Here is a 13968-nt window from a genome sequence, read left to right on the forward strand (position 1 = left end):
TAAGGGGTAAGAACGAAAAAAAAGATTACTAGAAAATAAGAAGAAGAATGCCGGGACGAACACTGACCAAAAGAGAATCGCATGAGAAACATAGAAGAGATGACCTGAAAAGAATCTGTTAGAGAGAGCGGCCTAAAGGAAATAGGGTTCAAAAAACTAGTTTCTGTTATCCTGAAGAATTTCTTAATTGATATTTCTTCTATTAAAATAAGTACTTCATCTGCAATATATACTAAAAAAATGTCATAAAGGAAATAACTAATTAGCTTAATTCTTTCTATAATTCAGAAAAATCAATCATGCACAACTAATAGATTAGAACAATTTCGGAACAAAATTACAAACAATTTTCAAACAACAATTAAAACAAATGAGTGGATCAATTGCGTAGGCTAAATCACATGCTCCGAGTTTGAACTATCAAGATAATTAAGAAAATAGAAGCAATACATGATAGTAGTTTTCAAGTTAAATCCCTAATCTAACAACGAGGCGTAGGATGCATAGAAGATTACACCAATTCCTACAAATGACTAGGCTTGGCAAGAGCAATTGAAGGCGCTTTCGTGATTACAATCACCCAATGAGAATTTAGATTTAGAAGAAATAAAATGCAAGTGAAAAGGAGAACCTTTGCTTAAGGAGACGCGGCGATCCTCCAATCGATGCCTTCGAGATGCTCGTCAATAGATCCCGTCATTCATTGGTGCTTGGAAATAAAATCTCTGTGGTACAAAGGTACAACTCTCAAGTAGCGGCGAAGAGTGAGCTCCAAGTTTCCTTCCAAAATCTGAATTTGACCATTTCAAAAATCTGAAATAATTCTGAATTTATCTCAGAAATCTGAGAGGAATTCTCAGTTTGGGTGTAGAGGGAAGATGAACTTGAAGTAGTGAGGGATAAGGAATTAGTCCACTAGGGAACCAAAGGTGGAGAGGGGATTTGAGAGAGAGAGATGGCAATGGAGAGGGGCAGCGGGCTGATGGAGGCGTGAAGTTTGAATTCCCTAAATTGATTAATTGATCCAGGAAATAAATGCAAGCATGAGGTGATTGAGGAATTCGGCCAAGGGGGATATTGGGGATTTTGAAATATTTCCTAAGAGAGGTGTTGGTGTTACGAAATAATTTGAAAGGGAATTAATGGAGGAGAGCATGGGGCCGGTGGCATGCTTAGGTGAGGGCTTGATTGAGGAGAACAATTAAGGCTTCCTAATTTAGGATTTAGAATTAGGAAATAGTTAATTTAAATCCTCTTGAATTTAAAATCCAAAATAGATTTAAATCACATACTTTCCTAAAATAGAAGAGCTAATTTAGGAAACAATTTGAATTCAAATTTTCTTTGGTGAATTTGAATTTCAAATTACCCTAATTAATCCCACCCTTGAATTAGGAAATACCATAAAGAGGCAAAGGGATGGGAGGCCGGCGGCTAATGCAATGGGACGGCGGCATGGGCTATGGCCAGCGGTTATGGGCTGTGGCCGGCGGCAAAGGGGCTTCGGCAAGGTGAGTTTGTGGTGTTTTGGGAAGGGAAATGGTAGGGGCTATGGCCGGCGGTGGGAAGTGGAAGGAGGAAGATGTGCGTGGGGGAGGTGATGACAAGATAAAGAAAAGAAAATAAGAAAAACCACGAACCCGGCCGTCTCCAAGGTTGGTGGGTGATGCGCTAATCTCCCTCTCCAAGGGATCTCTCCAAAGCTCTCCAAGAACTCTCAAAGGCTCTCACAACACAAGTGTACAAAGAAATTTCAATAATCATTCATTCGCTTGAAAATAAAATAAAGGGGCTTTAAATAGCCTCATACACAAGACTCTAACTGACATGACACAATTGCCCTTAGGCTTACACATGACCATTCTCATACAAAGGGGTACAAAGGGAAATAAAATAAATATTCATAAGCAAATAATAAAATGCATGAAAACAAAATACATCGACTCAAAAATATAACGACTCGATCGTAGCTGTAGATCGGCGGCCACGTCGCTGGTAATCTCTCCATGATAATCTGATGTCCCCATCATAAATGGTCATAATTATTTGCAGTGGTCACAATCTATGTTGTTCATTTGTGATAAGGGAAATGATATGTACCTCTTGGAAGCACCAGCCATGCTAGAGTACATATAGAGGTTTCAGAAAGTGGAAGATTGAAAAATTCTAATGTATTTGCTGTAAAAATTGTTTAGTCAAGTTGGCAATGGTAGCATTATTGGGACAAGTTTGGTTGCTTAAATAGATTCACATACTATCTTCACTACTAAAGGAGGAGAAATGAGGTCGTGGATAGTTAACCCTGGTACTTCTAATCACATGATAAGAGATGCTACCCTTCTCCAAAATTACAAGCCAAGTAGTGGTCAATTGTCCGTCTGCATTGCTAATGGTTCAAATTTTAAAATTGTTGGAACATGTTCCATTGAACTTATTAAAGAGTTGTATTTCAACTATGTCCTCCATGTTCCAAACTCAGATTGTGGCCTTTCATCCATTAGCAAATTGGCTCATGACTATCAATATGTTACTAAATTTTATCCAAACTAGTGTGTTTTTTAGGACTTGAAATCGGGGGATGATGATTGGCAAAGCTAAATAGTGCTCTGGGCTCTATCTCCTCCCATGAGAGAAATTCTAAACCAACTTTCTCAAGCAAGTTGCATCCAATCTTAGAGTTTATTAGAATCTTTCAATTTTATGTCCAATTCCAATGTCCACAAAGATAGTTAAATTATATTGTTACACTATCATCTTGGTCATCCCAACTTTGTGTATCTTTCAAAAGTATTTCTCAAATTATTTATCAGTAAGAGTCCAATATCTTTTCAAATCATACTCAAACAATATATCCTTAAATATCATACAAACATTCATTTGTCTTTTCTTTGATCCATAATTAAGTAAATGCATCATCATATTATGAATTTAATTGAAATCACTCATTTATTTTATCCTTGATTGTGTGTTTTCTCTTTACTTTTCCCCATGGTTCCCGTTATCTCATAAGCTATAGCTATGCAGTTCTCTAGATAATCCAAAATCTCCAGACTTACAAGACTCCTTGGAATTCCTCCATCTATATTTCCTTCTGGGATTTATCTTCCAATTAAATTTCCTCATATTCTCTCCCTATAAACCTATGTCAATCTTAAAAATAAAAAACTCGTTTAATCCTCTCACAATTAGGAGTTGAACTTTAGGGAGAAATCAAACAATTCAAGAGAGGAAGAATTGGACCACTAAGTACCACCCCATCATCAAGACCTCCATCAATAATGCTTAAAGATCTTTTTGGATCAGCCTTAGCATCGAAAGCAGATAAGAATTTTATCTACCCCACACTCTTAACTGTTCAAAAGTGTCCTAAAGATTCAAACAACTCTATTTTTCAATCTAGATAATATAAAGTTCAGCGGTGCATTAAAGTTCAAGACATGGTCAAAGAATTTGGTTCATTAATTTACAAAACAATTTCAAAAAAGTTCCTTGATAACTGACCACCCAATACTTCAATATGAAATGAATTCTTTAAGATGCAACAATCATTGGAATAAAGCATGATCATGAAAATATTCGTAATATAAGGAACTATTAAAAGAGAATGCTGCTAGTCTCCCACAAATAATTACCAAACTTTCAAGAGCATTCTTGAGCACACTTTGAATTGCCAGGCAATAAAAACAAAGTAGTTTAGCAAATAAAAGCACTTGACATGCAAAGATACTCAATTAAATGAAAGAAACGTTATATAGAAAAATTATGATTCTCGCATTTTATCATCCTGTGGATACTATGTGCAATATTAATATGACGGTATACATTTTGCAGTTAATTTTGATAAAAAAAGGAGGACGGGTGACCTATTCAGGACCATTAGGTCAAAATTCACAGAAAGTCATCGAATATTTTGAGGTATGATTACAACTGTAAAGTTCAATAGTCAATTCTTTTACAAACGCCTAGAACAATTTCATTAAGACTTGAAAAATAATTTTAAGAACACCACTGTTGCATTTATTGATATGAGAACTCATCTACATGGAAACAAAATTTTCAGTCGCTATGTTTTGGCCCATCAATGATTTCAAGCTCCAGAGGTAATTATATTAGTTAAAATTCTTTCAGAAAAAAAGGTAAAATGTACAATCTAATTTGCAGAGAATCTTGTTGACTAGAAAATAAAATGAATACAGAATGTGACATAAAACGGGAATACAGAAAGAATAAACAGCAAAAGGAACATAACAAGTAAAGACGATAAAAGATAATCTAGTACTTCCATGGTACATGACTTGCAGAGGCTTTGCAGTAGATAATTTAACAGATATTTTGGCTAACCAACAAAGAAACGAATTTAAAAAAGAATAAATAAGGTTCTGAAGGGGAAATTGTAGATTATAATCTCTTAAATTAGCTATTAGCGCCAATAGAAGAAGATAATAAGTAATATTTAAGCCGTAACAATTATTTAGCAACAACTTTCGCTGAACAGGAATATAGTTAAAAGGGATTTTCAAGATTTCTTCTCAAGCAGCCTTAACGATTTAGTACTAGATAAACATTGTAGGGTATTAAATGTTCAACAGCCTCCAAGGCACTATAAAATTATGAAAATATTTATGTTATTTTAAATAAAATATTGAGAGTGTAATACAAAATAGTACAAAGTTCAATTTTTAAATACTAAAATTCAAAAGAGGATTTATGAGTACCCATGGCTTAAAAAGCATAGCAAGCTACATCATTACGATTAGGACAGAGCAACCAAGCAAGTGAGTCATAATGCAAACAAATTAGTTAAAAAATAGTAGAGTGATTCAAATCCAAAACAAGACCAATTCCATCTCTTACTCATCATCGTTCTGTTGGATTGGTTGCATATAAAATGCCATTCAATTATATATTGGTGATGAATCAAAATAAAGCTAAAGAAATTGGTAGTCGACATTAAAAAGCACAAACTACAACAGAGAATGAATGTTAAAAGTTTTGCCGCATGCTACATAGCATGTTAAGGCACAAGAGAGTATTGGGTTTAGTCTCACATCAAATAGTTGAAAAATATTTTGGTGTAAAAAAAGAGAGGAAAACAGGGTGCCTCTAACCCATAGCCTTAAACTTTTGAGTTTTAAGATAGATTTAACCACTATTATATCTATCATAACTTTGGTCCCTATGGGTTCACACCCTCCCTCATGAAATGCTATCAGAGCGGATGATTCACAAGTGATAAGTAATTCATGTAGTTTATGGCTTCATTGCATCTTGGCTGCCTCCTAACATAGTTGAGCAAAGTCCAATAATGGGTAACTCCTAAAAGAGATGCATATGGTTGAGTGAAATCTTGGTGCATGATAACTAATGGTTTTAAAAAGCTTCTGATTGAAGGGGAATGATGATCAATATAAAGAGTTCTCTTGTGATGCGAGATAATTAAGATAAGATAGGGTATTACTTTATGTACTGCATTGAATAGTTAAAGATGAAGATGTGTAACAACAACAAGATCAAGCCATTATTCTGCTATGTGGGGTTGGCAATAAGAATCATTTTTCCCCATTGTGTCTTGTAAGAGTCAAATTCTTATTCAAATCTAATAAAAAAGTCATTTCTAATACTTTCTAACCAAGTTTTTTTAGATCTACCTTTACCTTTCTTAACATAGATCAAATCTAATACATCTACTGTCTTAACCAGGTCATCAGAAGGCCGAAATTTTGTACGACCAAACCATCTAAGGCAACTCTCTCTTATCTTACTACAATTGGAGCTACTCCAACCTTTTTACGTATATACTCATTTCATCTTCCGTCGCTAAGAGTAAAGACACTTATCTACCTGAGCATCCTCATCTCTGCGACACTTAACTTAAGTTTAAGCATCTCTTTTAATGGCCAACACTCTGCACCATAAACCATTACAGGCCTCACCATCATCTTATAAAATTTCCCTTAAGTTTGAGAGATACTTTATATCACCAAACAGGCCCAATGCATTCCTCCAATTCAACCATCAAACTTGAATTCTACTAATAATATCTCCAGCTATTTCACCATGGCTTTGAACAATAGACCAAAGATATCTAAAATATATCCTTTTTTTAATGAATTGATCACCTACTGTAACAGTCTCATCACTAAATCTATTACTACTAAAATTACACTGCATGCATTCGGTTTTAGATCTACTAGTTAAAGATGAAAAATGTAGAAATACTAAATGATTAAAATTGAAAAATAATTTTGACCACGAGTAAATCGTGCCGAATGTTTGTCTCCTTTGGTTCATACTCCCTAACAAAACAATAGAATAGAACCAAAAATAAAACTAGGTCCATGAAGCATAAACAATAACAACAAAAATAATAGAGAACAAGAAACAACAAGATAAATGAACACATGCATACTTTTAAAAATACCACAACCACTCAAATCTACGATAATTAATATCCAGGAAAACGGGAAGAAACCACACCAACAAAAATCAAAGCAATAAGAACAAGGTTCAATGTAGTTCCACGATTTGGAACCAAACTAAACTTAACGTAATTATGAACAGTAAAGTGGAACCAAAATCAAATGAATAAAAACTAAAACCAAATAAAAAATTGAACCATTCAATTTGTTTTAACTTTTGGTTTGATTTTGATTAATGATGAGAATTTCCACCAAAAAAGACGTAGTAAATATTAGAAATGACATTTTTTATTATATTTAAATGAGAATTTGACTCTTAACATGACAAAATGAGAAAAATGATCTTTCATGTAGCAATCCCACAGTGGGTTGAAGGCTTGATGTTGTTGTTGTATTTGATTTATGATGAGAAACAAAACAAAAGATCTATGATTTAGATTGGTCAAACTCATTTTAAATTGGTTTATTGATTCAGTTCGGTTTGATTTCAATGTTAATTTGCAAGCTATAATGATGTAGGACTTAAATGCTTCCGCAATGTTAAATAAGAAGTTGCACGCTTTTATTTGAGAGCAATATTAAATATTAAACTTATAGTCATTTTAAACAATGAACGAAAACAAGGAGGGATGAAACTAGCTTAGACCACGTCACACAACTAGAAGTTAAAATCACAAAATAATCAATTATTCAAGCATAACATACATGAAGGATTTTCAACGAGAAATCCCTAAATTAACAATAAGATTAACTAATTGGGTCCCTCACTCAACTCTTTTGATGATTGGTAAAACGGAGAAAGCATTGCATGGTCTTTGTGATGCCACAAGTTAAGGTAAGACTTAGAAAGGAAAAATATTTGGAGGAAAGATTCACCTTGATCAAGGTTTGGAAACGATCTGTCACTGCATGGAGGAGAGTTGTTCGTCGATGGCTTCAGTGGGGGTGAAGACGATTCTCTCTATGTAATCCTCTACGGTTTGATCAATTTATAAATGGTGAGTTGAGGATATCAACTTGACATTGATCATTGTAGATGAATCCGTGATTAAGTTCTGGATCTGCCATGCATGTGGGAATAGTCCATTTTAATGTACTAATGCTTTTGGACAGCAAACGGCTTCTTTCTGGAGGGTTGAACAACAAAGAACCTTGCTGAATTTTTCTGGACAGCAAACAGTTTTCAGAAAAAGGGAAAGAGATGTGAGGGAGAGGCTTGGGAAGAGGTGGCTAGGGTTGAGAGGGGTTAAGGGGAAAGATAATTTGAGAGTTTAGTAGAGTAGTTGAATTAGATAGCAGAGAGGAAGAGGGGCAGCTTGTCTTGTGGGGAAATTAGTGGATTGATTGGAGGGTTTAATGGGAGCATTAATTGACTAAGAGAGGAAAAAAAGAGGGGGGGGGGGGGGGGGGGGGGGGAGAGCCCTTGATTGGTATTGATTGTGGATTAATGAGAGGGAAGAATTAATGGGAGGAGAGAGGTAGCGCCGGCGGCTATAGGAGGGAGAGGGGAGTTAGGAAGGATTTCAAATGGTTTCCTAATATAAAATTAAATTCAAATATAAATTGACTTGATCTAGAAACTTTCCAAATATAACTTAGGTTAAATTAGAAAGAATTCAAATTTGAAATTGATTCAAAATCGATTTGATTATCTTTCCAAATTTACCATGATTAATTTAGGAAAGTAATGAATGTGATGAAAATTTGGATCCAAGGGAGAGATGGTGTGCTGGCGGCTAGGGATTGGGCAAGGGAAGCCGGCGATTAAGGAGAGGGTAAGGAATTTAGGGTTAGGTGGGTGTGGGCGTGGGTGAATTGGACTTAGGGCCCACGGGTTAAGTGGGGATGAGAGGGAGGCCAGCAACTTGGAGGTGGGAGATGTGGCCAGTTGGGGTTATGTTGGGGGTGGGATTCAACCGAGAGAGGGAGGGAGGGAGATGTGGCAGGCGGTTTGTGGGGAGAGGGGAAGAAAGGGAAGCGAGGAGGTTGACCACAAATCCGGACACTTCCTGTGGTTGGTTGGTATTGCGATGCCCTCAGACTTCAATCTCTCCAAGAACTCTCAAGCTCTCCCAAAACACACAAGTGCAAACATTTCTTCTAATAATCATCATCCTCTCAAAGAATGAGGAGGCTTTAAATAGCCAATACAATGAAGAAAATATAAAAGACCAACTTGCCCCTAGGCCCTCCAAATAACTAGGCCCTCAAGTGAGCAAATAAAAGGTAAGGTACAATAAAACTCATAAACATAATAATCTAATACATCGATAATAAATCTAATACAATGATAATCAAAAGTAAAAGGGTGCAATCGTGGCCGTAGATCGACGACCCCGTCTCTGGTAGACTCTCCAAGGTCGGATGTCCTCATCATATAAATTTGAGTACTATTGATTAAATAACTCAATAAGCATATGATAGTATGACTCCGTTAGGTTCAATATTTTAAATTTACCCATACTTCAAATCTAAATTAAACAAAACTAATAGTTTTATTTAAATAAAAAAAAATCATAGCTAAACTAAAATGAACTGATTAGTTTTTGGCATGGATTGATTTTTCAATTTAGTTGTTATTACAACAACACTACCACATCAGGTAACACCCTTGGAAGCAAAATCAACATACAAAATATGGTTTAAAAATCAACTGAAACTAGATCTTTCTCATAAATTACAGTCTAACTCGGTATGAAACTCATCAGTTTTATTGGTTTTGGAAGAAATGCCAATTTTCTAACTATCCAGCTAATGTTTATACAAAAAATTAGGCAAACTCATTAAGAAACCACCCGACATTGAACAATAAAGATTTCCAAAATTTTACAAAAACAATGTTATAAATTTGCACTACCAAAGATTTCGACTTAGCCTACCACAAACAAGGAGTAAACCATGAAGTTTCAATTTGTCCTTAAAAAAGCACATGTCAATCAATATGTTAAACATGCCTTATATTAAAAATGAGATAATCATATAACTAATTACTTGTCCTATAAAATATTTATCAAAAAATTTATAATAACTTGATCTTACACATAATATAATTCTTCCACATAACGAAATAAATAGTACTTAAATAAAATATAAGTACTAAACTCTTATTGAATTAATACTATTATGTCAAGCATAGACTATTTATTAGGGCATTTTTAAGAACTTTTTAAAATCTCATTATTTCATAAATTTTTGATGGGATGAATGCATCGGGCTCATTGTGTGATAGAAAAGTCCCCCTCAAACTCAAAGGAAAATTCTATAAGATGGTGGTGAGACCGGCAATGCTTTATGATGCAGAATGTTGGTCATTAAAAGAGGAGTATAATAGTAAGTTAAGTGTTGCGGCGATAAGGATGCTCAGGTGGATGATTAGCTTTACTCTTAGAGACAGGATATGCAATGAGCATATACATGAAAAGATTGGAGTAGCTCTTGTGGAATATAAGATTAGAAAGAGTCGTCTTAGATGATTTGGTCACATAAAACGGCAGCCTTCTGATGACCCAGTTAGGAAAGTAGATGTATTGGATTTGGCTTATGTTAGGAAACTATTGACCTGTTTCTGAAACAAAAAAAAAAGAGAAAAAAAAAATCAAATCTCACATGTGTGGGCTCCGAAAATTCGGCCTCGACCTCCGCCCGCTGATTGTTTTTTCTTTGTTCGGGGAGGGAGTTTTAACACATTAAGTTCCGGGGTAAATTTTGGAATGAAGATGAGTTTGTAGATAAGACACTACCCAGAGATTTCACCCTTATTTTGCGAGGACTTTATGATCTGAGTTCTGGTTTCCTATAGGCGCAAGCCCCTATAGTTAATCACCCCTCCCGATCACGAGAGAGAACTTTCGATTAAGGCTAGTCGTCAACCAGATACGTGGTATCTGGCATATAGTAGCAGCATGGGTTTAGGTATTTGGGAATTGGGTTTGAATGTTTGGAAATTTGAAGATTTTGTATTTAAAATAAAAATTTCACCATCTTTCACTTAAAGTGGATGGTGGGGCAATGGATGATGGACCCGATCAAGATCCCATGGTTCTGTTGTCCCGGGCCATCGTGGTCCCTAGTCTACTTAGTCAGAGGAGGTATTCGACTCAACCTAACAGAAGGATCCTTTTCAGTAGCCATGGGTTGCTTCGTCTAAGGGGACCTTATAGATTTGTGTTGGATATTTGTCTAAGGGGACAAATTTGAATCCACCTTAGCTAACAAAGGGCTTTGTGCGCTGTCAATTATATCCTATTGATTAATATATCAAGGATTTGATGTCATTAAGGAGCGTATTGGCTCTGGCCATAACCGGTATCTCGTGGTGCCATTTGACGAAAAAATCACTCGGTTCAGAGGGCCCCGGGTCATAACCGTTTATCCTGCGGTGCCATTTGGCGGCAAAACCGCTGGTTAGAGAACATGTACCATGTCCTTACTAGCAGGAGATTGTTTGAGAATGGATCCTATTGATATTTTCGACTAGGCATTTAGCACTTTATGAGCTGAAGTAAATTTTAATTTGTCCACCTCGACAAACTGTTGCGGAGGGTGGATGAATTTTGCTTTAAGTGATTGTTGGTTTGATTTCAGTTTTAAATATTTTTGGGAATTTTGGAGATTTTGGAGCTTGTGGAATATTGAATTTTGGGTATTTGGGTGGAGCTTTGAATTATTTGAAATGGACCGCTCCGGTTGAGATCTACATTCAACACGACCATCATCGGGGTGTTTGCGGTCATTTTCATTTATTGATTTGACCTTGTCAACTCTATTGAGCTGTCAATAGCGGATCAGGTTTCTTGGGCTTCATGCCTTTGTTAGTGAATTCACTTGATTATAGGCCTTAAATGCCTAATATGAATGTGTTAAAACAAATATATCGGTCGTCACAACCGTGTATTTATTTGATGGTTCGAACCTTGTCGTCTCCTATTGATCCGCATAGGAGGATCGGGTTTCGTAAATTTTATACTTTTATAAGTGAATTATCTTGATTATAGGCCTTGAAAGCATAATATGAATGTATTAAAATAAATACATCAGTCGCCTCAACTGTGTATTTATTTTATGGTTCGAACCCTGTCGACTCCTACTGATCCGCATAGGAGGATCGGATTTCATAGGCTTCACACCTTTATTAGTGAATTCTCTTAATTATAGGCCTTGAAAGCCTAATATGAATGTATTAAAACAAATGCATCAGTTGCCACAACCGTATATTTATTTTATGGTCCAAACCATGCCGACTCCTATTGATCCGTATAGGAGGATTGGGTTCGAATCTGAATTCACTTGTTGACCCGCGCAGCATCCCTAGACGTCACATGTGTTTCTACAACATGCTCGTCGGGGCCCATGCCGGTGTTTGAGAATTTCATTGATTGGACATACCCCTCGTGTACCTGTGTATACAAGCTACGATGCACGTGCATAAATATTTTGAAATATTTCAGTTGTGCAAGTAATTGTCATTTGAATGCACAACATTTCATTTGAGAATTTATACACGCCTTCTATCCGCTAATATGAGTGTTGCGGATCCGGTGGCGGTATGGTCTTGATGTTATGAGGCATCTCATCATCTTTATGTTGACTCCCCTTTTCTCATTCACCGAGGGGTCTTTCTAGACTTTGAAATCAGTGACCGCAGCTTTGAAGATGACTTCTTTCAAGCACTTTAATGTCGTAGACTTATTACTTCCGGTGTTTGTGGATACCATAACTGTTTTCTTCTTGAGTATAGGATCAAGAAGAAACTTTGGAACACCAGGAAGTTTAGTTCTAATTTGTTCAAGAATCATTTCCCTTATGCCAAGGGGTGTCCTTCTCCATACACCGAGTTGCCCTTTTACCCGACGTACTTGTAGATCTTGGTCACCGTTGTCGTAGGTGATATATGTATTTGTGTCCACAAGGGTTCATTGTATCTACGATATACACATTGTTGTTATCCACAAGCAGCTCATGTGTATTTGTAGGGATCCATTGTATCCACTACGACCTCCTGGAAGTGTTCATAGAGGAGTCATTACTACTGCATCATGTCCACCTTCCACCAATCTCAGGTGGTTTGATGATTGTACTTGTTTGTAGGGACGTGTCTTCCACTATCAAACGCCAGAATTGCCATCTCAATCTACAGGCAAATTTTGCTAGTGTTGGAGGTTTCAATAATGCATTTAACGCACGCATATGCATTCTTCAACTATTTGTTGTTCTTGTAGGTACGATGCTCTTGATCTCGTAGGGACTGTTGTAAGAGTCCACTACATTCTTTGTTTATAAACATTAAGGTCTTGTAGTGTGCCCGCTTGTACCTCGATGTTGTTTACGAGGATGTCGCAATATCCCTCTTCTTCTCATTTGAAAGTAGACTCTTGTGTGCTCATTTACACATTAGCCCACATTGATAACAAAGGATCTGCTTCTCCTACACCTCCCTCGCTTTGCTTGTGAACATAACACCACATGATTCTCACTACAACTCACGCATACTTCATTGATTGTATTGTTATTGACATGCTCATTACTCTTGCTCTTTTAATCAAAGGCAAGTTGTAGGTGTACCGTAGTTTTCAGCATATGCTCATTACAAGTCTTCTATACATGTTCGTAGGCAAGTCTTATGATGTCGTTGGAAATTCAAGCTTCTTGCAATTCGATTGAGTTTAAATTGGGTTCAGTTCATTAAGCTCATTTGAAGTTTGAATTCAGCTTGAGCTTAATATGCAAGATCATGTTCTTTGTACTCATTTGGACTTGAGTCCACAAGTCTTCCATTTTATTCAAATTGTGAGCTCTTGTTCAAGTGGTTCAAGCTCAAATTCCTTTGAGCCTCATTCGGTTCAGGTTCTAGTCTGCAAGTTTTCTATGTAGCTCATCATGATTTTCTCCAATTCAAGTTCAATCCAGTGCATGAGTTCAAGTCCAAGTTAGGACTTCTTGCACCGAGCTTATTTGAGTTCAAGCCCTTTCTGTTAATTTAAATCTTTGTGACTGTATTCAAATCAAGTTCTTATGTATTTCCAAGATTGGTTCAAGTCTTGTGCTCAACCAAGTTCAATTTTTCTTAGTCAAGTTTTGCTTTAAACCTTTAACTTGATTATTCATATTTGAAACTAAGTCGTTTTTGTTCATTTAAGTCCAAGGCATGTCCTTATTTGTTCAAGATTTGTTCACATGTAGGCCCAAATTCTGCTCAAGTCCACGGTATTTTCAATCTGAATTTCAGCAGCCTCCCGATGTCTCCACTATTTAGGGGAAAAAATTTGAGAGACTAGCCTTCCCCTAGTCGCTACTTGAGCGCTTCGGGTAGGTGTCCAACGACACCGCGGCCTCATTTTCTTTAATTCCGTCCGCTACGTGAGCGTTTAAGGGTCTTGGGTACCAGTTGAAAAGAAGCACAAGAATTTCCCCACGTATGAGTACTTAATTTTATCCCCCTCAAGCTACATGAGCGGTCCGGGGATTACCCGCCTCGTCGCAAGCGCTGTGCCAGTTTCCCTCCCTACTAAGCTACGTGAGCGCGATGGGGGTTTGCCGGCTCGTCGCAAGC

The 13968-nt window shown here is 36.6% G+C and overlaps 1 protein-coding gene across 1 annotated transcript in view; it reads left to right on the forward strand.

The window, feature by feature from the left end:
* The first annotated feature begins 348 nt into the window (after window positions 1-348).
* Window positions 349-13968, forward strand: part of LOC110102043 (ABC transporter G family member 33-like) — a 33376-nt gene continuing 19756 nt past the window's right edge. The window contains exon 1 of the mRNA XM_028692706.1: window positions 349-3915. Within this exon, the coding sequence (XP_028548539.1) occupies window positions 3736-3915 (180 nt within the window). The 5' untranslated portion in view covers window positions 349-3735. The remainder of the gene's footprint in view (window positions 3916-13968) is intronic.

Source organism: Dendrobium catenatum, unplaced genomic scaffold (genome assembly GCF_001605985.2).
Source record: "Dendrobium catenatum unplaced genomic scaffold, ASM160598v2 original_scaffold_260866, whole genome shotgun sequence".
Classification (NCBI taxonomy): Eukaryota; Viridiplantae; Streptophyta; class Magnoliopsida; order Asparagales; family Orchidaceae; genus Dendrobium; species Dendrobium catenatum.